Here is a 26459-nt window from a genome sequence, read left to right as displayed (position 1 = left end):
CCATTTCACTCCTTTGAATAACGGAAGTAAAATTAGCATATCAAGAAATACTTGCACTCATGTTCATGTAGTCTACTTAACAACAGTAAAAATGTGGGAAACAACCTACCTGCTCATTAAGTGAATAACTAAAGAAAATGTGGTACATATACATGGTAGAATAGTACTGGGTTGTAAAACCGTGAGATCTGGCTACTTGCTACAACATGAAAGGAACAAGAAATCCTTATGGTAATTGGGCCAACCCCATAAAAAGAGGTGATCACAACCTCACTCATATGTGTAATACAAACACATACATATAATGGAAACTGAGATTAAAATGGTGCTTACTATGTGCTGGAAATTATAGAGGTAAGGACGAGGAAAGAGGTTGACCAAAGAGCATGCGATTACATATAAGAGAACTAAGTTCTGGCGAATTCACAATAGTACAACTACTGGTAACTATGAAATCCTTTTCTCATTTTATCAAAATTGCCTGATTTTTCAGCCAAGCTGTCCTTTGTTGCCATGATATCACATATTAATGCCCAGTTTTATGTTCTGCTTTTGTACCCACCATTTGTAACTTTGGGATAATATATTATTGTAAAAAAAGAAAACCCACAAATGATTGTCTTGGATTGTGGGGTTAGGAGAGGATGTAGGTACGATGTGGTTTCTTTTTAACAAATTCTTAGGTGAGTCCCATGCAATACAGTACATTAATCTATCAGTTTAAGTCTTCATACTCACTTGTGGGCTGGAAACCTTTGGATGTTGAAACAGCATCTGAGAATGGAAGAGTTGTCGCTGTTGCATTTGTAGTGATGAGTTCATTCTGGGTGCCACCAGGGACTGTGTTGGCTAATTGTGTAGAAAAAGGAGCAGCCATTAAGAATACTACAAATCACTTGTTAGTCATATTAATATTCACATTAATATCCAATTTCAACTGGAAGATTCATTGATGAATGTCTTCCAACAATCAATGTTTTAAATTTTGTATTTTGGGGTGGTAGAGGATCTGAGGAGATGTAGCTCAGAGAATATAAAGCAGCACTTAGCACATTTCTGTTATTGTAAAATCTTAGTATTTTTTAAAGTACTTGCCAAAGGACTACATTTTCAAGGACCAGTTTGAGTAATTGCTTCATAGCAATTCTGTCTCCATGATAGGGAGATAGGTGGTGTGGCATAAGCTTCATTGATTTATTGCAATGACTTATGGAGTAATACGAGTCTCTTATGGTCAGACTGTGACCTACATCAATGTCTGTATCAGAGGTCTTAGGGAAACATTTCTAAGCATTAGAAAACAGTGTCACAGAAACTCAGATTCTTTTGGTCTCTCCTCTTAAAGTGAAAATAAGTAGCCTAGATTACAGATGAACACATGTTAAGTCCAAGAATGGGGAAGCAGCTATGAAGAAATGCTTTCCAAACTGACTTCATCTCCTCCAATAGTTTATTCCTAGGGAAGAGGAGCTCAGATGATAGAACTAGCAAACCAGGCATCGTGGAGGCTCAGGGACACTGAGGTACAGTGGTAGGAAGATGGAGCTCAGTGGGACTTGAGCTTTTAGTGGTGGAACAAAGAAGGGAGTATTAAACTTAAACAATTTTGTACCAATTATCTGTTGGCTAAGATAGACATTAAGATCCCAGTAGAGTTGATTGTGAGGCAAAGTTCTCAGTGTTTCACGACTTCCAAGGATCTAACTTAAATCTAGAGAACAGATATCTATGGGTTCTCTCTTGTTTAGACCTCAGCTAAATGAGAAATTAACTACTTCCTGATCTACTCTTTTCATCACTCCATAGCTCCCTATAGGAATGTGGTCCTGACCTCAGGCTTGGAATACTGTAATGCTTATATTTAGTGTGGCTCCTTGTATACAATCTCCAGAGATTAAATGCATTGGGATAGGATCATGTTATCAGAGGGGATCCAGAATTTGAGATTTAACAATATTCCTTCTAGCAGTGATATAAATCTGTGCTTTTAACAATATATGTTTTAGCCAAGTAGTAGAAACAGTCTAAATATTCTGCAACCCACAAATGGATCAAGAAAATGTGGCAGATATATACATGCATATATATGCATATGAATTTAGCCATCAGAAAGAATAATATTACATTCTATCATCTGCAGCAAAATGTATAGACATGAAAAATTATTTTGAGTGAAGTAAGTCAGCATCAGAGAGAAAGGGCTCATGTTTCCTTTCATATGTTAGCTCTATGAAACCACAATCCACTGACTAAAGGGAATATGAAAGGATAGGTTTCAATTAACAGATTAATTAACAGATGCTTTAAGAAAATCAAAACTAGGAAACTGCATGTCTTGTCTTAGGAAGATGGGAGTTAGAGAGTCATGAACGGAGTGAGGAACAGTGGATAAAGATAATCATACTCGCGATACAAGTATATAAAAATGGAATGAGGCAACTTCAGGAGATTTGTGGGGTTGGGAAAGATGGAGGAGAACGATGGAAGATGCCTGTACTTAAAAATGAACTTCTTGAATACTTGCAACATCTGTATAACTATATAAAGATAATTTTTAAGAACACATTATGTGTTTTCCACTTCTAAAGGGTATTTATAATCTGAGCTATTTCTAATCTTATTTACTATTTCCTTCATCTGATACATTATTAATTGAATGTTATATTCCTGTGCATGACTTCTGCAACTAGATTTCTATCTGCCTGCAGATTGAAGAGCCTGCGGTGATGTTATTTAGAAAGGTAGCAAGACTTTAAAAAATGAGAATCTCTCTGCTCTTCTTTAGAAACTTTATTAATATGTAGATGTTGGCTCTTTTCCTTAGAGTCTATTTTCAACCATTTTTCTTGCAGTCAGACTAAATATTGTAGGATTTTTTTCCTGTATTTTCTCAGAGAGAGTGATCTTATTTACTCATGTGGTCTTACAAATCAGTGAATCAATAGTAGCAGTGTTTATGGAGGGCTTACGTCTTCTAGAACATTTGAGCTGTCCCTTTTGAAAACGTTAGTACACAAACATGAACCATGAGTTCACTGCTGGGCCAGGTGCTGTCTGAGAAAAGAGTGCTTTGTTGGTTCCTCTGGTTTCAAAATGCACATTCATTTCTTGCCTTACTATGAATGAGATTAAAAAAGTACTTTACTTCAGCCCTATGTTAATGGTATCCACAAAGTTCTATTTGTACCAAGCTTGGCAGGAAATCCTCAAGACCTCTATTTGATGGTAAAAGAAAAATGAGTGTAAGTCTACCTTGCCCCTGACATGCTGCTGCCTTTCTGCAATTTAATTCCTGTCTGGCTAAATTATTGGCATTTTGGGCCTTTTTCCTGAAATATTTTTATGTAGAATCATTTTCCTTGATTCCAAAGAACAGACAAGAGTGGTCTAACTTGCTAGTGATTTTTCTACAATGTTCATAGATCCTTTCTCAGAGTGAGATGAGCATCACAAACTTTTCCAGAATATTAGTAGAGGAAGAAACACATTCCATATCAATCTAGAGGCTATTACATAATTATTATCTACTTCTAAAACCAGACAAAAACATGACAAGGAAAGAAAACTACAAACCTATATCTTTTATGAATACAGTCAGGAAAACACTTAGCAAAATAAACCAAATACAAGTTTCCTTTAAAATAATTATACACTATGGCTACATTGAACTTATTACAGGCATGGATGGTTTTACATAAAAATCTTCACTACATGTCAGATTAAGGAAAAAGGAAATCTCATAATACTTGATGTTCAAATACTGACGACATTCCCTTATAATTAGAAATAAGGAAGATATCCCTTGATAGTATTTATTTAACCTTGTATTGGAGCATCTAACTGAAACAATTAGGCAATAAAATAAGAATTAAAAAGCTATGTGTATTGGAAAGGAAGAAGCAAAGCTATATTTTCAGATGATATTATAGTGAATCTAGAAAATCCTAATAAGCATACATAGATACACCCACAAATTAGGGATAATAAATGAGTTGAACAAACATACAGATTAGAAATTACAAATAAATTCAGCAAAATATCAGGATATATTAATATATGAAAGTCCATTGTAATTCCGTATAGTAAAATCTGAACAATCCAAGTGTTAGGTCTGCCTGGGAGAAATGATTCCTTCCCGTGGTCTTCTGTGCACCCTGGAAATCCCCGCCCAGACGGTAACCCTGGCAACTGTCATGTCCCCCAGTGGGAGGTCCCCCAGTCTGAAGTATTTCCTCATCCTCTGAGGTCACATCTGCTTCCACTGTCCCCCCTATATAATGTCTCACTTCCGGCCATAGCTTTTCTTTCTTCTGCCTGATTCATCTTGTGTGGCTGTAGGTCTGTTTTCTCTCTTTATCTCTCTCAATAAACCTTCGCCTCTTAAACTGCATGGAGTTTCCTTTCGGCAAGCCTTACACCAAGGTTGATTAAAAAAATGGATACCATGAATAATGAGTTGAATACACTGAAAACTGTGAATCTAAGAGAAACTAAGGAATAGCATACCTATGAATGTACTAAAAATCATTGAGATGTACGTTTTATAAGGGTAATAATTACAGGTTTTATTTTTGTTTGGTTGGTTATTTTTTTGGTGTTGGTGTTGTTTCTGTGACTTGAACTCAAGACCTAGACACTGTCCCTGAGCTTTTTTGCTCGAGGTTGGTACGCTACCACTTCAGCTCCATCTCCACTTCTGGCTTTTTGCTGATTAGTTAAGAGATATGACTTTCATAGCCTTTCCAGATCAGGTTGGATTCTCAAATCTCAGCCTCTTGATTAAGTAGGCTTACATATATTTTTAAATGGTGGCAAAAATGAATTGGTACTCACCTACACTTTTAGCTGTTGCTACTGAAGTAACTGATGACACAAGAGATATTTCTGATGAGTCTTTGCTGACTGTTTCTAGTTGGAAAAGATAGATGACATTGTTATTCATAACCAAATTTCACTGGAATAAATAAAAGTAGGTTAGATTTGGAAATGAAATTAAGCCTTCTGTAGCAGTGCTAGATAAATCCTTAATTTTTCTATTTTTTTTCTTTTTTTTTTTTTTGGCCATGGGACTTGAATTCTGGGCTTGGGTACTGTCCCTGAGCTCTTCAGCTCAAGGCTAGTGCTCTACCCCTTGAGCCACAGCGACACGTCCCCATTTAGTTTTCTAGTTTTCTATTTACGTCATTTTTTTCTATCTTTATCTTTTCCATTTTCCAAATCCTTGGGTCTAAAGAGGATTATAGGTATTGTATGCCTGAGAGACATACAAAGATATACATAAACACACACATGTTTTTCTACAAAGATCCAAGTAGCAAGTTTCTATTGCACATTGTTATCTGAATATGATTAAACATGCAAAAAGTCTTACAAAAACTCTTAATTCCAGAAATTTAAAATCATTTTATTTATTTCCTTTCCTCTCACTCCTCACAAGAATCCCCTCCAAACTACAAATGGGTCAGTGATATCTAGGAATAGCACAATTTATTTTTCAGAATTGTGTTTCATTTCAACTTGTAGTAAAGAAAATTCTAAGTTAGATGTAAGTCATAAAGGAACTTGAAAACATAGGTCATAAAATAGTCTTTGAATTCTGCTTTGTTCCTTTTCCAGACTCTTGAGGGTAATGTCAAATTCATAGAACCTTTTAAATCTGAGTAACAGCAAGAATAAGAACATGATTCAAATAAAGGGCTCTGAGAGCGGAGAAACAACAAAGCACAAAGATCCCCTCTTCTTGTCAGCCAGTTCACCATCTCTTCTTTCTTTCCTTCATTCTTTCCATTTTCTTCTTGGTGGATTTGAACTAGAAGCCCTTTACTTGCTACCTAGGCACTCTACTACTTGTTCCAATACCCAACCATTTAGTTGCATGTTACATTGTGTGTGTGTGTGTGTGTGTGTGTGTGTGTGTATGTGTGCGCACACACGCGTATGTGTGCTAACAGTGATATTACTTTAGATTAGATTTCTCACTAATGAATGAATAGTTATTTCAAACACTAGTAAGCATTTTCAAATAAGTTGTAGTGGAGTTCTCACTGGATATATGTTGCAGTTCTGGAAAATATTTGTATATCACCACCATGAGTAATATATGTCAGTAACCAGTAACTGATTCCTGTTAATTTTCTATTAATAAGCAATGTTGGACTTTTAAGTAGTTGATCAGATAAGTGAACTTAAGTGAACACAAATAAGATAGAACTATAATTATGCATTTTAAATGCCATTATTTTATATTTAGTCAACAAATGATTAGCTTAAGTCATTAGAATATCATAATTTTGTCCTATGAAATTGGTTTGTCAACTCTACAGGCTGTGTTAAATCCTATTTAGGTCATAAAGGTTACAAGAAAATAATTGGTAAACATTTTTTTTTGGCCAGTCATGAGGCTTGAACTCAGGGCAGGAGCACTGTACTTGGACTTTTCTCAAGGCTAGAGCTCTATCGATTGAGCCACAGCACCACTTCCAGTTTTTTCTATGTATGTGGTACCGAGGAATTGAACCCGGGCCTTCATGCATGCTAGGCAAGCACTTTAACCACTAGGCCAAACTCCTGTCCCCAGTAATCATATTTTATGAGGATTAAACTTGAAGAGGTGAACTTCACTACTTCAAAATTCTGTGCAAAGGACAAGTGAAAGAATCATCTACAAGGGATATTTCCATTTGTTCATTTCCCACTCAGGCATCTGGATGAGAAGGTAATGTGGAAGAGAGAAAGACAAAGGAGAGAATCTTACCTTAATGCTGACTAGTCATACAAAAGCATTTCAAATGAATGTTTTTCAAGTCTATTCTTTATAGGTTCATCTTTCCCTTTTTCTACATATCAGACATGAATTCAAACACTTTATGTGAGACAGATGGCCCAAAATACCTGGCTCTTTTACTGATCTCAGAAATTGGGTAACTGTTTAGTACCACAAATCTTAATACCCATGCTCAGAAATTCTTATTCCTTCAGTATAATTCCATTCATCCGGCCTATGTGATTTCTCAATGGTTTTCTAACTCAAGCTGAAAAACAAGCCAATCTGAAGAACAAAATTGTAAGTCAAGTTTTGTGATCCTAGAAGTGGCAAGATGCAGTGTCAATTTTTAAATTCTGCCACTTGGCATTTCCATGAAATACACCATCACTAGATGGCCAACTAAGAAGGCCTAATTCATCTCTGTAAATGGTGAATTTCTGGTTAAGACAAGCACTACTCATAACCCAGCAACATTCTCCTCATCACTCTACTGTATGGCAGTGTTACAGAGAAATTTCTCATCTCAGTTGCACTTTTTTTTTTAAACTTTTCTGATGATAGAATTTCTGCCATGGACAAGTGAAAACACATTTATGTGCTTCAAATAGACATAAGTACTATGAAACCAACTGTCTTCTGACCTTTACACAAAGAAAATCCTATTGGGAAGCCTCGAAATGAAAAGAAATAAGCTTCTCTTTGTCCTATTTTTGGAAGTAAAAACTTTTGTGTGGCTAAGAAGTTGGCCACACGTAAGGGAATAAAAAACTGTTTCACTATAAGGATACCCTTTCTATGATTGTGTAAGTTAAAATTGGGCTATTTTGGAAAATGAGCTAGTGTTATCAAATGGACTCAAATTTAAGTCTTCCACAGCCCTGAGATGAAGAAGCTAGAGATACTAGTTCACAGCAAAAGTGTGCTACTTGCAGACAATCATCTACCATCTTCAGTATCATTAGACGGATTGTATTACTTTTAGGGGCGGGTCACTCACTATGTTACCTTTCATTTGTTGGTCCATCCATCAGTTGATCCATCATCCATCCATCCATCCATCTATCCATCCATCCATCCATCCATCCATCCATCCATCCATCCATCCATTTGTGTGTCTGTCTGTCTGCCAGCCAGCCTGCCTGCCCCTCTCTCTCTCTGTCTCTCTCTCTGTGTCTCTCTCTCTCTGTGTCTCTCTCTGTGTCTCGTCTCTGTCTCTGTCTGTCTGTCTGTCTGTCTGTCTGTCTGTCTCTCTCCTCTCTCTCTCTCTCTCCTCTCTCTCTCTCTCTCTCTCTCTCTCTCTCCTCTCTCTCTCTCTCTCTCTCTCTCTCTCTCTCTCTCTCTCTCTCTCTCTCTCTCTCTCTCTCTCTCTCTCTCTCTCTCTCTCTCTCTCTCTCTCTCTTTCTCTCTCTCTCTCTCTCTGTTACCACTATATATAGTTGTGACCAAACAATAGACCCCAAGCCAGCTCCTCTGTGGTTTCCTTCTCCAGTTCTGTTCACCCATGTTCCTCTCCTGTCATACAGCTGCCCTCTCCCTTGGCAGTGTTTTTATTTTTTACGTGGGGGGTTTTAATTGATTCCCAATGACTTTAGTATGTTTAATAACTATCACTTTAATAACTATCCCCAAAATATTGGTGTACTTGCTATCACTGAATCCAGCAACAGCAACAATAAAATGATGACACTGAATTAAATCAGCATGGTCCAATCAACAAAATCAACCTGTAATTCATATAGCTTCACTATGGTGGCTGGCCTACCTAAGTGGAAAATTGGAATTCTCCAGAATTTAGGAAGATAATTCCGTGACATAGGCAAGGTAATCATTGTTTTCTCTAAAAGCAAATTTTGTGTATGTAACATTCACAATAGAATCATTATCAAATAGGACACAGTCAACAGAAAAGTCACTTACGATGCCAGGTTTCAGTATGTGAGTCAGCACACACACACACACACACACACACACACACAGCGTCTTCAAAATAGTGAATGAGTTCAGATTTTTATAACACTTGAATACAAGAGCCCAATTCATTTTTCTATTTGTATACATATAGGCTTTACTAATTTTGTTCCTTAACCATATATATGCATGTATATTACATATTTTTTTTCTTTTTATTGAGAGATCATCATACCTTTAGGTATTTCAGGCGTTGGATGGACAGGATCTGTTGCTGGCTTTGTGTGTTGTGTTGATGATGGTTTGTTTGTTGTAGAATTTGTTGGTAAGATTAGGGTTGGAGATGTAGTTCCAAGATCTGAAAAAAAAGTTAAATCATGTTACATATTCCCTTTGTATTATTTTGCCACTAAACTGCATATATGATGCTAATAACCCAGAGAGTAGAGCATAGATCTAGAGCTAATTTTCTAGATGTAATAAATAGATTTTTCCCTCACTAGTACCACAAGCGTCTCATGCTGATGTGAAGTTTTAAAGATGATAGACAAGGAAAGTCTGTTTAGCTGGAACTATATAGCCTCTAAGAAAGCTAGTGATGAATAAGTATAAATTCAAATTTGACTCAACATATGTTAATGTGTGTTTTTGTAGTAGTTGTTGTTTTTGAACCTAGGGCCTTGGTAGGCAGTACTTTACCACTGTATCCAGGCCTATAGCCTGTTTTGCTTTAGTTATTTTTCAGCTGGAGTTTCATGGCTTTTACTGCCTTTAGACAGCAATCCTTTTTTGAAATTCAGAGATAAAGTTTCAGTTGTTGTACTGTTACACAATCTTCCACTTACCTTGTTTAAGAAATGAATTTAAGGCAAGCACTGGTGGCTCACATCTATAATCCTGGCATTTCCTCCATTCTCGGCCTCCTGAGTAGCTAGGATTAAAATGTGAGACAATGGCACCAGCCAACCAATCTAATTATAATTTTGCAGGGATTTGGACCCTTTATGGATCATGGTATACAGTGAACATAAGTTCAATACTGCGTGTGTGTGTGTGTGTGTGTGTGTGTGTGTATGTGTGTGTATGTGTAATTGAGGTTTGGACAACACAAGTCTGACACTACTAATTAAGTTAGAGCCCCAATAGCTCTAACTTAGATCTAACTTCTATATTTGCATGTAATGGCCTTATGAAAATTGTCAAATAACTGATCAGATGGTTAGTCTTGCTAGTAATTTGTCAGTGTTTGTTACCATAATTCTTGCTGTTTAGCTGATAAATATTGTACACCTTGATGGTTAGTAAATTGCCATTAGTGAAGTGCATTCAATTTTCTCTGAGATGTAAATATATAATATAAAATGTCAAAAACTGACATTAATATGTACATATATGTAAATGAAATAAGGTATCATTTTCTGTATTCTCATCAAACGGAACCTCCATGAAAGACACGCCACCCGAGTAACCTGATCAACTATGTGCATACATTTGTATGCTTGTGGTAATGTTTCTTTCTGATATAAGATCAGTCACTTTGATTCACTGCCAACTAAATTCCATGGTACTGATTTTCTGATTAAAAGAAAATGATCACCATGAGGCAATGTAGTCAAAACTTTCTTCAATTTACATTAACCCCAACATCTAATGGCACCTTGTTAGGAATTCACAAATTATTTACCTTGATCAACATTTATGAAGCACTATTCCAAGTTAAAAATATATGGTTTATTTTACAAGGACCTTAGAGTTTATGTTGATAGACGAGAGATATCAGAAGCAGCTGTAATCCTATGCCTATACTTGTGCCACTGTAATCCTAGCTACTCAAGAGGCTGAGATCTGAGGATCGCAGTGCAAAGCCAGCCTGGGCAGTCCATGAGACTCTTTTACTTCCAAGTAACCACCAAAAGACAAAAGTGAATATGTAGTTCAGGTGGGAGAGTGCCAGCCTTAAGTAAAAATGCTAAGGGGACAACACCCAGGCGATGATTTCAAGCTTCAGTACTAACAAATACAGGCATAAAAACAATTAATCCTATATGTAACTGGTTCTAATGTTAAATGAAACCAAAGCAAGATCATATCATTAGAATAATTTTCATGGAGGGAAAGACTTCAAGAGCAATCAGATACGGAAACATTATAAGCAAAGTTTATTTGATATTCAAATTGAAGTGGAAATTCCTTAGCTGCAAATCAAATGAAACATAATCTATAGCCTAAATAGGGACCAAATAACATGAGGCCTGAAGACACACAGTCTTTTATTTTTAATAAAATAGCCTAGTGGATCCAATTCTTACAAAAGAGAATTTAAAAGTGCATTTTCAATTACATATAAAATACTACAGGAAAGACAAAATTCTCCCGTGGACTGATTCTGGAAGATTAAGTAACAAGAAAATCTTGTCTCTCCCAGAAAGGGAAATTTTCAGATAAGTGGAGAGAGGAATCTCTTCAAGTTTCTGGCCATCTGTGCTGTGGGCGGGAGGGCCCAGGCTGGCAGGCTGTGAGCCTGGACAGGTGTCTGGGCCACCTGGCCCCAGGGGGAGGAGCAGAGGGAGGACAGGAAGGCAGCGTTACCTTGCTGCGTTTGTTAAACAGAGCACAGCAGTCTTCCGTGGTCACGGAAGGTGTTGGGGCTGAGAAGTACATGGAGAGCTGGCTATGATTGCATCCTCCCTTCCCTCAGAGACACAGCAAAAGCAGGTTTCCTCATTCCATGTTCTAACTGGAAACACTCAATTTCAACACTAGCGGATTTATTATCCTCCCTGCGAAGGCACAGCCCTCTCTTCTAGTCTGCACCCACCTACCCATGAGGGTTTCTTCTCTCCTTTACTGGCCATCCTCTTTGGTTGAGTTTCTCTGTGCTGCTCTCTCATATACTTCTGTGTCCGTTATTCATCTTTATTTTTCCACTCTCCCTTCTCCTACTTCTGTGTAATCACTTAGCTTGATTCATGATTTGTGTGTAACCATCTAATTATGTATATGTAAACACACATGCACGCACACACACACACACACACACACACACACACACACACACACACACATATTCTGCCTCAGCCACCCAAGAGTCTCTTTTTATGACACTATTGTGCTGTTTTAATGAGCATTGCTTTTCTGTGGAACCAGGAGTTTGTCACTGCTTCTATGGAATTCCAAAGCTTATCCACGTAGAGAGAGACGAGACGTCCACCACTACAAATTCTTCCGTCCTAGAAAAACACTTCGTTTATGACTTGAAATGGATTCCTGTTTAATTTCTCATTACTTTCCAACAGATAGACTGCTTTCCTTGATCTTTCTTTAAAAAAATTAATTTTACTGTCAAGGTGTTATATGCATAAGATAGTGAGTACATATCTTGTTGAACATTTTTGTTGCCCCCGCCCTTGTTTTTCTCCCACTTTCCCTTCTCTCCTTCCACCCAGCCCCTAGTGTAACATTTCCAACAGTGTTTTGTGAGTATTGCTGTTGTATTGGTTGGTTCATCCTTTGTTCTTTGCCTCACCATTTTGTTGTTCCCCCTCCCTTTTCTTTTTTTCCAAATATTTTTTATTGTGATTAATAGAAGAATTACATTATATTCACGATAGAAGGTGCATTACTTCACAAACATTGATACCCTTTTTCATGTCTTGGTCCCCATTTCTCTCCCCTTACCCCGCCCTTCATCTTGATTTCCCCCCTTCCCTATCCTATTTCAAATAACCAAGTACACATATATACAATATATCAGATAACAAGGTAAAATAGTGTAACAATATGAGATAACCAAGGGACAGCAAAAGAGATGAGAGATAACATAGTACATTAAGGACAACAATCCCCCTCCCTTTTCTAATTCAGATAAATGTATAAGAAACAAAGTACCAAAATCAAATGCAGTGACAATAGGGGATACACAATAGAGAAAAACAAAAATGAAAGAAAAAAAAGACATAGCTGAAATAGAAAGTCTCGGGGAAAAAAAAACATAGTAAGTGATGTAAGACCAACCCAAAGAAACATAGATGCTATGGTTTTCCTCACTTGTAATAATTACTGGATGTCTAGAATAGTCCTAGCAGAGGATCACGAGAGCTCAACAGCTATGCACATATGGACATATAGGATGATGCTAAGTGAAATGAACTCCTTGCTCTTTCTTGACTGTGGCATTTTTATTTCAGTTGCACTGTTCTGTTGTTGCTCTTTTTATTCAAGAAAGTTGTACAAGAATATGAAGAATGTTTTCTTTCCTTAAAACCCCAATTGGGCCTCCTATAGGTGGCTTCCCTGATTATACTCCATACAATTGCATGCTGGGTAGTCACTATCTTGAAATGCAGTATTGAGGTCCTACTGAATGTATTTTGGTGCTGTGCGAAAGCATTCATTATTCATTTCTTCTATGGATATAATTTGACTATATATCTTACAATCGTGCCGATAATACTTACTACATTATTTACTGCTAGTCAAGATCCGGTAAAATATATTACTTACTGCTAGTTAAAATTATGTAAATATATTATTTACTGCTAATTTATGACTATATTTTGTAAGTATATCCTTCAGGGGTTTCTTAATGTCCTCCAGAGCACATTTTGAGGAATATTTTTTTCAGAGGTTAATTAGACCTTGGAAATATCCAATTATTTTAAGCCCCAGAATAAAAGAATTATTTCTTTGTTAATCTTGTAAGTTCAATTTTCAAGTAGGGTTCTTGTTCATTTATTTTAATTTTTTATTAACATACATTAGTTATATGGCGGGGGTATTATTTCAATAAATCTAACTCTGATCCCTCTCCCTCCTTCTCTCCTTCCTAAAACACTTCCAACAGGTTTCATTGTTTTATTTTTATATATGTACTCTACTTCAAACATAATCATTCTCATTTACCTTCCTTGTAAGCCCAACCTTCTATAAAAATGTGGTACAGTTTTTAATTTAATAAAATTAGCGGTCACTTTCAGTACCCTTCAACATTAGTCTTTTTTAAATGAAATTTTTTATTTTTTTGATATTTTTTATTGTAATTTCAACATTAGTCTTATTTATATATTTCACTGATTTTTTTCATATATTTTTTATTGTAATTAATAGAAGGGTTACATGATATTTTCCAGCTAGAAGGTGCATTAATTCACATACATTGATACCCTTTCACATGTCTTGGTCCCCATTTCCCTCCCCCCCATCCCCACCCCTCATCTTGTTTTCCCCCCTTCCCTATCCAATTTCAAATAACCAAATACAAATATATCTGATATATCAGGTAACAAAGTGAGATATGAGATAACCAAGGGACAGCAAAAGAGATGAGAGATAACATAATACCTAAGGACAAAAATTTTTAAAAATACTTAAAAATTATTGTACAGGAGCCGGGACTTTGGCCTAGTGGTAGAGAGTGCTTGCCTAGCATTCACGAAGACCCGGGTTCAATTCCTCGGTACCCCATATACATAGCAAAAAGCCTGAAGTGGTGCTGAGGCTCAAGTGGTAGAGCTCTAGCCTTGAGAAAGCCCAAGAACAGTGCTCAAGCCCTGAGCCCAAGCCCAGGACTGGCAAAAAAAAAATTATTGTACATCAAAAATAACAACAATGTTGGCTTTTTGGAGGTTGTAGCGATAAGGCAGAAAAGATGTGATGTGGAATACTCAAACTGTTGAATAACTATGAAAGTGGCATTCGAAATTATAAATTAATATGTAAGATTATATTTAGATATATTATGCTTCTATATCAAATACTTCTATCCTAAATACTTCTATATTTTGCTGGTATATTGAAATGCTTCACTAGAAAGCAAAACATATGGCTTTGTCTACAAGTATTTTCAATAAATATTTTATTCATTCTTAATATGTATTCCTATCATGGATTGCATATGGTTGGGGAAATTTTTAAATAGAATTAAATAGTTCTCTGAAAAATTTAAACGTTATTCCAACGAATAATATTCTGCCTTTAGCACCAAGAAGTACATGTAGATAGCTTGAATTTTCACTCCATATCAATGTTTCTTAGGCCTGTTTGGAAATGAAGGATCTGTAGTGGCACAAACCAGTATCAGTGATTAGTCTGTGCAAGAAACCAGACATACTAACTGCTCTCTGCTTCATTAAAGACAGCCAGTTGTCTCTGCTAGAACAATAGGAGGCAGTGACATCTTACAGAAAGCCAGCAACTAAAAGGCAGCCTACCTGAGCAGAAGTGAGTCTTACATGCAAAGTTTCTGAGCCACAATGAGTAACATTTAATGAGAATCCAAAGGCAGAATATCGGAGTGGGATGGAAAGAAAATCAGTGATGGCTGAAAGTTTAAGACTATATAGTGTCTATTCTGTATTCATTGGGGTTTCATTCTAGACCTGGAGAAACACAAAGGCCACACATAATGCAACAGTAAGGATACTAGAGATTTATTTGCCTCAAATTGTTCTAATTTTTTGATTTTTCTAAAAAAAGCTTCTTTGTTTATATTTGTATTTTTATTCTTGTGTAAAAGCAAAATCTTAATGTCTACCAGTTTATTTTGATTTGTTTTCATTTTTTACTTTCAAGCATTGCTAATGGAAATGCACATTTTTATTCCACATAGTATATTGTCTAATCAATGAACATGGAATTAAAAAATTCAGATTGACACTGCTTAATAAAGTTATATTCTCATATAGAAACTATGTATGTCTTTTACTAGAATTATTTATGATTACTTGATTGTTGATGTTTAAATGTTATCCAAGTTTCTTTTTGATATCTGTTGCATCTGTAAAATACAGTTGATTTTATATGTTCTTTTTATAAATATCTAGAAGCCTGGATGGACCCTTCTCATAATTTGTCAGCCACGTCTTATATATGATCCTATCACATCATCTACAAATAATACCAGTTGTAATTTTTTCCCTTCACAGTTCTCTTATGACATTTTTCTCCTCTTTTTATTACAAGCTAAGATATTTAGCACAATGATTTATGAAGGTAACAGTTGAGGCAAGACATTGTTGCTATTCTCAAAGGAACACATTTCTCCATTACTCATAATGATTGCTGTAAGCTTCGTGGCCACAGGATTTGATAGGGAACATTTTCTTCTCAGTCTTGGTTTTCTTCATTCTCTTATCCACAATAACAATATTGAGTTATCTGTATACACTGAAATGATCATTTAATTCCCTTCCTTCCTTCCTTCCTTCCTTCCTTCCTTCCTTCCTTCCTTCCTTCCTTCCTTTTTCTTTTGTTTATTTGTTCTTTTCTTTCTCTTGTCCCTTTCTTGCTTTCTTGCTTTGTGGTTAATGTTTGGTTGATTCTAAAGCAAAAACTCTCCTACAGTTAAAAGGTTGTCTGACAAAAGACATGAGATAGCTACACCTCCAGGTAGACATTTTGTATTCTGGAAGAGAGAATATCAAGTTCTCTACCTTATCCCTATTTATGAAGTCATAACAGTATAATGAACTAGCTGACAAATTTCAGTGCGCAATTTTCAAATATTGGACATTTCCATAAACATCTAACCCAGAGTTTTAATCTCAGAGGTTCTCTGGTGGTTTTTTGTTTTTGTCCGTCCGTGCCTACAAGATATTAATGCTAGCCATTAAATCCCTCACACTTTCTCAAACTCTTTTACCTCCTAATAGTTCCTTGAGAATAAGATATTTTTCTATGTGGATTAGCTAAAATTCTGACCCCACTTGAAACTTTAAAGGGAATAGTATAGCTACTTCCTCAATCAAAGTGTTATTAAATGTGGCTGAATTTCTCAAGGCCCAGCGTCTGTGCGTGTACATGGAAGCAAGAGAGAGGATAATAGTAGAAACAAAAGCAATCAACAAGATCTTATAAGGAATAGAGGGTAGAGGAGCTGCCAAATAAAGCTGGAATGTAAGCTTTGCTCTCGGGAGATTTCAGTAGTTCAAATAATATTTGTCTTGGCCAAATCTAGCTTCCTATTATCCTCAACTCGTACAAGCAAAAATAATTGAGATTACATTGAATTCCTATCAAAATTTTCCCTGAGTGAAGGAGACTAATCGTTTCCTTGAAAAGCAAACACCGCTACTTATCTCCTCTTTGGAGAAGGGGCAGAGGATGGAGCGGACACAGAGAGGAAGGGCTGCCATGGTGAGAAAGAATCCCAGGGGTCAACATGAGGCAGGCCAGAGTCACTTCGCATGATCCATCAAGTCATCAGAGAGATCAGCGCATCTTCCTATCTCTCCAGCCCCGCTCACACAGGTCAGCTTCATCAAGTTTATAACCTTATTTGTCCATCGGGGATTTTATTTTTCCTGTTCATGGGACTTGAATTCTGGTTCTGGGCGTTGTCCCCGAGCTCTTGAGCTCAAGGCTACCGCCCTATGCCTTGAGCCACAGCCCCACTTCCCGTTTACTAGTGGTTCGCTGCATCCTCGGATGTCAGTCCCCTGAGTAGCTAGGATTACAGGCATGTTTTGACTATTAAAAAATTAAATTTAAAAATAAAATTAAAAATTCGTTGTCTCTCTGTTTCTCTCTCCTATCTCAACCTCAATCCTTCCCTTCTTTCTCGTTGAGTCTTTTTTTTTTTTTGGTAGCCTCAACCCTACAACATCTCTCCATCTCTCCAAATTATATCCACCTTGAATCACCAGAGGAAATGGAGGATAATGGAAGAACTGTGATTGATGGATGAGAACTGGCCTTTGGCCTGCCAGGCAGACACTTGCAAGAAGCTCTGTCTGAAATCCTCAAAGAAAGTTAAAGTTAGGGAACAAAACTGAACACTTGCTCCAGAATGAGGAGATCTAGAATGCCAACACAAGTGTGAGGCAAAATAACTTAGGACAAAACTTAGTTTTCACATCAAGATCATATTTTCTTCCATTTCTATATCCCACCTCTCAGATTAAACAATGCTCAGTATTTTGTGAGAGGAAGTAGTATGTGAGAATATTGATTTTTTTTCAGGGTAAAAAGTTACAGTTCTCATCAAACATTAACAGTATTTTGCTCATTAATTTTAATAGTTAATTCACAGAGTAGGTTATATGACTTTCAGAAGCTGTTCTAGTAAGCCCATAAATTTGCATCTATTAGATTGGACCTGCATATATTGTGATTAAATATATTCATAGAATGCATCTTTCTAGGATCCTATATTAATTCCTTTGTGAACATTTTCCATGTGCATATATTTTAGCCTGTGAAATTTAACATTTTTTTACTTAAATATTTGCTGATTCTAATTGCAATTGGCTTGGAATTTATTTAAGGGATGAAATATAATAAATTATCTGACTCAGACTTTCAAAATTCTGGAAGATGTAGGTAGCATTTCCTGCATACCTACACTATTCTAGGAGTTTTATTATAGTACCTGGTGTGATTATTCAAATATCTCTGAGGTTAGGACTATGCATATCCTCAGCTTACAACAGTGAAATTAAGCAACTTGCTCAAGTCCACACAACTACTAAGACTAAGTGTAATGCAGGAATTTGAACCCAGACAGTCCAACTCTAGGATATTATAAATGTGACACTGAGTAGTTCAGTAATGGATTATTTCTTTTAAGTTTCTTTTCAAATTACTCAAGTAGTAGGTCTCTAATACTATTTGTGTGTGTGTGTGTGTGTGTGTGTGTGTGTGTGTTAGTATTAGAATCTCATAATCTTACTTAGCTATTTCTAGTTGTACTCTGCAACTAGATGACACCTCTATTTCTGACATTTTGCTGGTTAATTGGAGATAAAAATCTGGCTTTGAATCACAGTGTTTATATACCGGCCTCCTAAGTGGCTAGGATTGCATGCATGAGCTACCAAGTCCATCCCGTTCTTTTTTTATGTAAAGACTCAAGGATACCATATTGGAGGGTTTTCTTTTTTTGGTGGTTGTTGTTTGTTTGTCTTAGTAGTACAAATGAAGGCGTCTTTACTTTTTATTTGCTATAATTAATTTATAGTTACTACAGAGGTGGTATACAGAGGGATTAAAATTACATGAGTCAGGTAATGAGTACATTTCCTTTCTATGCCCTCACTCTGGGAAGGTTTATAAAGAACATCAATCACCCTGGTTTTTGGTTATAAGCCATACGATCCTAGTATGACTTAACTTTGTCCTGTCTCCTGAGCATTTTTGTTTAAGGCTAGTCTGCCACTTTGAGTCACAACTCCACTTCTGGTTTTTGAGTGGTTAATTAGAGGTAAAAGGCTCACAGGGACTTTTCTGCTTAGGCTAGCTTTGAACTGAAATCCCTAGATCTCAGCCTCCTGAGTAGCTAGGATTGCAGGTGTGAGTCACCAGCCTTCAGCTAAGCTTCCATTTCTTGTTTTCTTTTTTTTTTAATTGTATAGGTGATGTACAGAGTGGTTACAGTTATATAACTAAGGAAATGAGCACAATTCTTTTAACCATTGTTCCCTACCCCTTAATGTCCTCCATCCCTCAGTCCACACTCCCTTCCTCCTCAAGTTATAAAGTTCATTTCCAACATAGTATCTTACAAGTATCCCTGTTGCATTGGTATCCCCTTTGTCTCACCGTTTCTATGATTCCCCTTCCTGTCCCCAAATCAGATAAATTCATTTCTGGAACACGGGCTGGAAATGTCATGAGGAAAGAAGAGGCTGTAAAGTACCTGGCACAGCTGGGAGATGTTTGCAGATGGCATCATGTACCTTCAGGTAAACTTGGCCCCCAATTGTGATGTCCATTCTCTGGCCTTTGCCATAATGAATGCAGGTTTCAGCCAAAATATGATTGATGAAACAGATCGAAAATCCTTTCTAATTTCAGTAAAAGCAACCACATTGGCCTTTTCTTGACTACTAACCTCACAGCATAATTCATTACTGAGTCTCTGCAAAGCGGAGAATGATTGCATTAGAACAGACCCTCCTGAGAATATTGCTTAACTTCTTTAACCAAAGATGGATGAACACATCTCAGTGTGTTTAAGTAAAAAGGAAGAATGCTACCACTTATTAATTAAAAGTGTCAGAGAAACTGGAACGTATATCCTGGTGTACACTCTCATCCAAACCCAAAGATTTCCATCTAGAAAAATAAATCCCAGAATTCCGCAGAAAGCAAAGCATAAATGAAGGCTGGAAGCACTCACAGCTTGGCTTAGGTATGGATGTGATAGCAGGGAATGAGTGATGGTAGAGTGGATCAGGGAGGATGGCATTTGTTCATTCATTCCATCCCCCATCTTGATCAAGAACCGACTCTCCTAGGAATGCTAATGTTCCTCCCTGTAGCTCTAGGATCTAACAGTGCCAGGTGGGACTGGAGAACATATGTTGGTAACAGAATAGCATGAAGAGAAAGCAAAATCTCTGCCTTGAAGTGAAGACAGGTGCTGCCTGCAACACCTGTGCATAAAGAGTTACCACAGCAATGACTGGAATATCCACGATGTAGGAAAAGACACAGCAGGGGTCTGACACCATAGGGTGATGGCTTCTATTTGAAGAACAGATAGGAATAACGTGACTCTTCAAGACACGCAACCTCTATTCAAGTTTAGCAAAATGTTTTTCATGTTGTTGCCCCACATTTATGAGTCATATAGATGTAGCTCTCTTTTTTTTTTATTGGTCATTGGACTTGAACTCTGGGCCTAGGCGCTGTCTCTGAGCTCTTCAAGCTCAAGGCTACAACCCTACCCCTTGAGCCTCAGCCCTACTTCCTAGATGTAACTTTCTAAATGTATGGCCATCACTAATGCTTCTTAGATGGATAAGAGGATCTTGTTTGTTCACTGAGCATCTTCTAGGTCTCCCGAGAGAACCTTTAGCCCTCAGCAGGCAGTCTCAGTCTTAAATCAAGAGCACTATAATGACCAGGGGCATTCGGATGCTTAAAAATAGACTGCCCAGGAATGGAATGCCATTTATGATAAATTTCTCCTTGGGTATTCAGTGTTAAGAATCTGCATCTCAAAATATTCCTTATGATGAAGAAGCTCTAGTGCCTCTGTGTGTGTGTGTGTGTGTGTGTGTGTGTGTGTGTGTGTGTGTGTGTTGAAATGTATCTTCAACAATGGCAAGGAAAAAGACAGTTAGCCAATGAAAAGTATTCTGAAACCATCAAATGGGAATCGTTTTCCTCAGTCTTCTGAATAATTATAATCAAGATAAAAAGTGCCAGGGAATTTGTTTCTGGCAACCATTATGAATCGTCCAAAAATAGAAATTCTACAATGATCATTGCTATTTTGGGATAAGGACTATTTTAGAATTGAGTAGTGAGGAATTCTCCTGAAATGGTTTTGGGAATGGATTTCCCATTGGGTATTTTCCTCACTAATTTACTACTCTTGTAACAGATCACCCATTTCAAATTAAACTCTTAAGTAAATACAAAGCTTTACCTAAAATGATCTACTTTAAGTACTCAGTGTGCTTAAATGACAGATAAAGTACAAATGTGGAATATTTATTTTTACTCCAAATTTTCTCTGTCTCTCTCTCTCTCTCCCTCTCTCTCTGTCCCTCTCTCTGTCCTGGGGATTGAACTCAGGGCCTGGGCACTGTTTGTGGACATTTTTTGCTCAAGGCACTCTGTCACTTGAGCCACAGTGGCACTTCTGGCCTTTTCTGTATATGTAGTTCCAGGGAATCAAATCCAGGGCTTCGTACATGCTAAATGAGTACGCTACCACTAGGCCACACTATTGGCCCTCTCTCTTTTTAAGAGTCATTTTGTATTTCTGAGAAGCTGGTTGACCATAGGATATCTCCTGAGACATTTCTAATGCTAAGAAACTATAAGTACCTGCAAACAAAAACAGGAGGAATTAAACCAATCCTGTTTATCCTCTTTTTCCTGATGTCTACAATCCACTCTTGACCGAGTTATTTCATTTACACCAACTCATAATCTCTCTCAGGTGATAAGGCTGGTAGGTGCTTGCCAGAGAAAGAAATTAAAGATGACTTTGGTAAGGAAGACATTTATTCATGCATTCATTCATACACTTATGTCATTATTGTATGTTTAGTATTCTTGCTTATAGATAAACCATAATAAATACAGCTCTTTCTTCTACAGTGTTTTTTTTTATTTTTAACAGAGTAGATAAGATACCTGATGATTGTAGAATTAGAATGTACATATCATAAAAGAGTTAGAACTCTGGGCATCTGGGAAGTAAATTGATAATTCAGAGGTACTATTAATGTTGCAATGGGCTACACTAAAAGATCTTTGGATGCAGAACACTTGGCTTCTCCCCATCAACTCCAGTTCTAGCTGTGTTCCTACTACTCAGCAAGCAGCTTCAATTTGCCACTAGACAGATAAACTTGAATATCTCATCAGGGTTTCAAGATCATCCTATTTGAAACCAGACACCATTTTTATCTTTGAATTATTTCCTTTTCTCTCACACCATCTTGGTTGCCAAGCCATTTGCACACATTTTGTATTCAAACAACCTATCTTACACTCCTCAATCTTCTATTTCATTGCCAGTATAAAGAGTATGTAAGATCACACACTTTAAAAAATTTATTGTGATTAATAGAAGGGTTACATTATATTCACCAGATAGAAGGTGCATAACTTCACAAACATTGATACCCTTTCTTATGATATGGTCCCCATTTCCCTCCCACCCTCCCCCCACTTATCTTGATTCCCCCCCTTCCCTATCCAATTTCAAATAACCAATTAAGCACATATAAAATATATCAAATAACAAGGTGAAATATTGTAACAATATGAGATAATCAAGGGATGGCAAAAGAGGTGAGAGATGATATAGTACATTAAGGACAACAGTCACTCATTATATGGCTTTTGTTTCCTTATCCTGGAGGTCCTTACATTTAGTGTCATACTATTTGGTCTTATGTCTCTAGATTTTGTTCTATTGTAAATCTCTGTTAGGAGAGCCCAAGGTTTCTACTGATTATGACAAATGAGGGAGACTACTGGGCCTATGTTTCTTTGAGTCTGGCTTACTTCACTTAATATGATTTTTTCTAAGTCTTTCCATTTCCTTACAAATGGGGCGAAGTTGTTCTTTCTGACAGCAGCATAGAATTCCATTGAAGATCACATACTTTTAACTTTCCAAAAGGATGACTTATCTTTTCAATTAATTGAGAGACCCTCAGATTTGACCTAATTTAATCTTTCTTTCTCCAGATTCTAATGATCTGATCAGTATTCTGCAAATTAATTCAGATTAATTTTTGCAAGTTAGAGCACTAATCATGTAACTCCTATTCTCACAAATAGTTATAGGCTCTAAATTAGCCATGTGAATCAGTATTTTATTTGTTTTTGTGGTGTCACTAGAAATTCAACTCAAGCCTTCCATTTTCTTCAGCTTGTACTCTATCACTGAACTGCTAGTAATATATATGAGTATTTCTCATCCTGATATTTAGTGTTTCCTGATACCATAGTTCCAAGCTTATATTTTAATCTGTAACTGTGGCCAGCATGTGGTTTCCTTTTATTTTTGACTACGATATGTTTACAGTGTTCCTACTCAAGAAATTCTATTCACCTTAACCTTCCTGATCTCCGACATCCAAGGCTTCTCATAATCTCAAATTTATGTAAGGACTTACATGATGTCTCTACACTTCCAACCAATTTTGTGAGTTTGTTTATAACTTTTTTAAATTCCATTCTTTAGTTACCTCTTAAGGGCCACAAACAATCAAACTTAAAATTTCTGGAGACATTCTCCTTCCTTCCTGACTCATAGGACAGGAAATGTCTTATTGATTACTCTAAGCCTCCAGTGTTTATTTAGTATAGTATCAGTTTACAATGCCTTTAACAAATTTTTGTTTTCTGAAACTAAATCCAATGTCACTAACAAATGAATTTCTCTTCACAATTAAGTCCTTTAGAAACCAATAACATGGTCTCTGGTCTTTGCTATAAATTCATAGAACATTATAATCTTTCTGAGCTCAAATAAAGTGTTAACAGTATATGATATCTGGGAAGTAAATATGTATTGTTCCAAAGGGCTTCCTTTTCTTGAAAGCCTTCTTTTAATTTCTGAGTTCTAATAGTCAAAAGCTCATCGATTAAGACTTAAAAGTCAAAGGAGTTTAAAAGCCACTGTCAGGGTCTGTTCGGTTTTAAATACAATTTAGGAAAGTTAGGAAAGAATGGCTGTTTCCTTTCAGGAACCTCCCATGCATATTTCAAAAGAGCAGCTTTCCAAATTGGACATTGTAAAAGATACCACCAACCAAGGAAGAAAAGTCACCCAATGCCCTATAGAAAGAGTCCCAAAAGACCAAAAAAGCACCAAAGCTTATATTTATTTAAACCTGAGACTTCTAAAACTATCAGAAGAGAAATAATCAATTTTGCTATAATATTATTATTCAGAAGTAAATTACTATATTAAAAAGCATGCATCTGCTTGACAGTTAGTGAATTTCAGGCAGATGAAATTGGGACAAGGAAAGCTCTTAAATACTTGTTTTTTTGGTGCAGGGGGTTAAGGGAAAAAGCTAGTAGGTCTGTTTAGGAAATGCCTCATTTCCTGTGTCCAGTCTGCCTGAGAAACATAAAACAAGCAGAGCCAGATGCAACAAAATCGTGCACAGAGATAGGAAAATGTCGTTCAGTTTCTTCAAGGGCAAGTCCGATGGTCAATTTATATTCCTGAGTTATAACTTCCTTTTCCAAAATAAGTGGGGGAGTTATATTGAAGTTGAAGTCACTGGATAACTGGTGTGTTTCAAATGAGAAGTGATCTTACATGGGTTAAAGAAAAGGTGATTTCATTGCTAGTGTGCTACAAGAGTTTGGTGTTTTCCCAATAGGGCCCACAGAAAAACTGTCAAGTCATTATGGGTTGTTCTCTGCCTCTGAGTTCTCTGTATAAACAGGTTTTGGAGCTGATTCTATTGATTCTTTTCCATATTGTTTTCAGAAAGACATGTAGTCCATTCTGTGTTGATGAATGCAAGCAGAGTAATGTACTCACTGGTGCCTGTAGACCTTGAATAGCCCAAGCCTAAGCTTGACTTTCAGAATTTATATTGACCAGGTATATATTTATAAGTAATGTGTTTCAAGGAGTTGGGATTCTTATCAATTTTTTCTCATGCATAACAAATAGTTCCTTATAAGCTAGCACATTGGTTTCTGTGACACCTCATAAATATTCTTTATTTTAAAAAGTCAAAGTCAACTCTTGGAAGTTAAATTTCCTGATTTTGATATTTAACTTAACTCTGGAAATTCCAAGATGAAAAGTAAGCAAATATATGATTCTGAAGTTCTTTGAAACTTGTCCTAATATACAGGTATTTTGAAAATTACTGATAAAACATTGCTCAAGAAGTATGTTCCCTTTACACATGATTACTATAAATTAGAATTTTATAGGCAGAAAACTTTTGAAAAGAGCACAAGCAAAATAAAATTATAACTGACCTTTCAAGAAAAGTCTCTCCAAGCCTTCTGAGGATCAGAATCAATCTCTCTTGTTTTTTTTAAACGATAGTTTGCATTTCACCTTTCATAAATTATTAAATCTGTCTTATATTAGAACTACTTGTTTATTTTTCCCAAGAGTGCATTTGCCACTATGCAAGGACATCTTTCTCATTTTTATATTGTTTCCATTGCCCAAGACAGGTAGAAGCCTAATAAAAACTGATGAAACTTATCTTTTTATGTTGAATTACTCGGGGGGGGGGATAAATGTCCAACTTTTTTTTTTTACACTAGTCACTAATGTAGTTAAGATACATAGATCCTCCATCTGAGGGTTTTAATTTGTATAAACTCCTCAGACATTATAAAGTCTATGAATTTTCATCTCTCCCATTCACTTAAAGACAATTATGATTCACTTAGCAGTGCATTAAGATTCATTCCTTAGGCATCTTTGCTCTGAGAGAGCTGAAAGCTGTTTGAAACAAGTAAAGGTTGACATTGGAAATGCAGTATTTCCAAGTGTAGCTTTTCACCACCCATATGGGACAATTTGATTATCTCTGGACCTAGCTCTGAAAAGCACACATATTTAAAGTACTATTGCTATTTTTAACCACTATTCGAGGTTCACTCTCTTCCACCAGACTTTAATCTATTAACCTCTGTGATTCCACTCAACACACATCAGGACGTAGTGTACTAGCAAGCGTTTCCCTTTAATGAATGCAAATATTTCCCGTGTCATGAAGCAGACTCTTTGAGCTCCAAGCCAATGTCCAACCACTCCACTAAGCAAAAAGAACACCACATTACAGTATCAGGGGAAAGCTTCTTCCTGGTAAACTGAGGCTGGGCCCTCTAGGAGTCATCCCCAACGCACACACCGAGAAAAAATCAAGAAAAAATTGTACCTGAACTGACGTGGCTGCTGTAAAGACTGGACAGCAGAAGAAAGACGGCAGTCACCTGAAGCAGTCTCATGGTGCCTGTGAATGCCTCTGTCAGTGGCTTCTTTCTCCAGAAGATGGCTGGGAAACCTTCCTGCCAGCTTGGTAGGGTCTTAGTAGCAACTGGAAAAGGTATGTCGTGTATAAGCAGCCACTGCCCATTCCTACTTATTTTGGGGGCTCTGATAAAGAAGAGGAGGAAATACACACACTCCCTTTGGGAGTTCAGCAGAGAGGAGATTTATTGTTTCAGTCCCTACAGGAACTCTTTTTTTTTCTCTCTCTCTTCCTTTGGCAGCCACTTGTGTTTTTGTTACTACATTATTTTGTTCTTCTTCAACAAAAAGGTCAGGATGAGTTTTGAACAGAATCAGTTCCTTCTAGAGAAAGGACTAGAAAGGTTTCCACTT

The 26459-nt window shown here is 36.7% G+C and overlaps 1 protein-coding gene across 4 annotated transcripts in view; it reads right to left on the bottom strand.

Annotated features, from left to right (window-relative positions):
- The window catches only part of Emcn (endomucin), a 56660-nt gene extending 30410 nt beyond the window's left edge, over nt 1-26250 (bottom strand). For 2 of the 4 annotated variants that reach the window (XM_090356754.1, XM_090356755.1), the window contains exons 1-4: nt 26014-26249; nt 8910-9032; nt 4834-4908; nt 739-849 (exon numbers count right to left, since the gene is read on the bottom strand). In XM_090356754.1, coding sequence (XP_090212880.1) covers nt 739-849; nt 4834-4908; nt 8910-9032; nt 26014-26083 — 379 coding nt within the window. In that variant the 5' untranslated portion in view covers nt 26084-26249. Of the gene's footprint in view, nt 1-738; nt 850-4833; nt 4909-8909; nt 9033-26013 lie in introns of all 4 variants that reach the window. The other 2 variants (XM_090356756.1, XM_090356753.1) reach the window with 2 other exon arrangements.
- Between the last annotated feature and the right edge of the window lie 209 nt (nt 26251-26459).

The sequence above is a fragment of the Megascapheus bottae genome, chromosome 23 (genome assembly GCF_031878675.1).
Source record: "Megascapheus bottae isolate mThoBot1 chromosome 23, mThoBot2.hap1, whole genome shotgun sequence".
Classification (NCBI taxonomy): domain Eukaryota; kingdom Metazoa; phylum Chordata; class Mammalia; order Rodentia; family Geomyidae; genus Megascapheus; species Megascapheus bottae.
The sequence above is the reverse complement of the archived record's forward strand: the minus strand, read 5'-3'. Positions and strand labels throughout refer to the sequence as shown.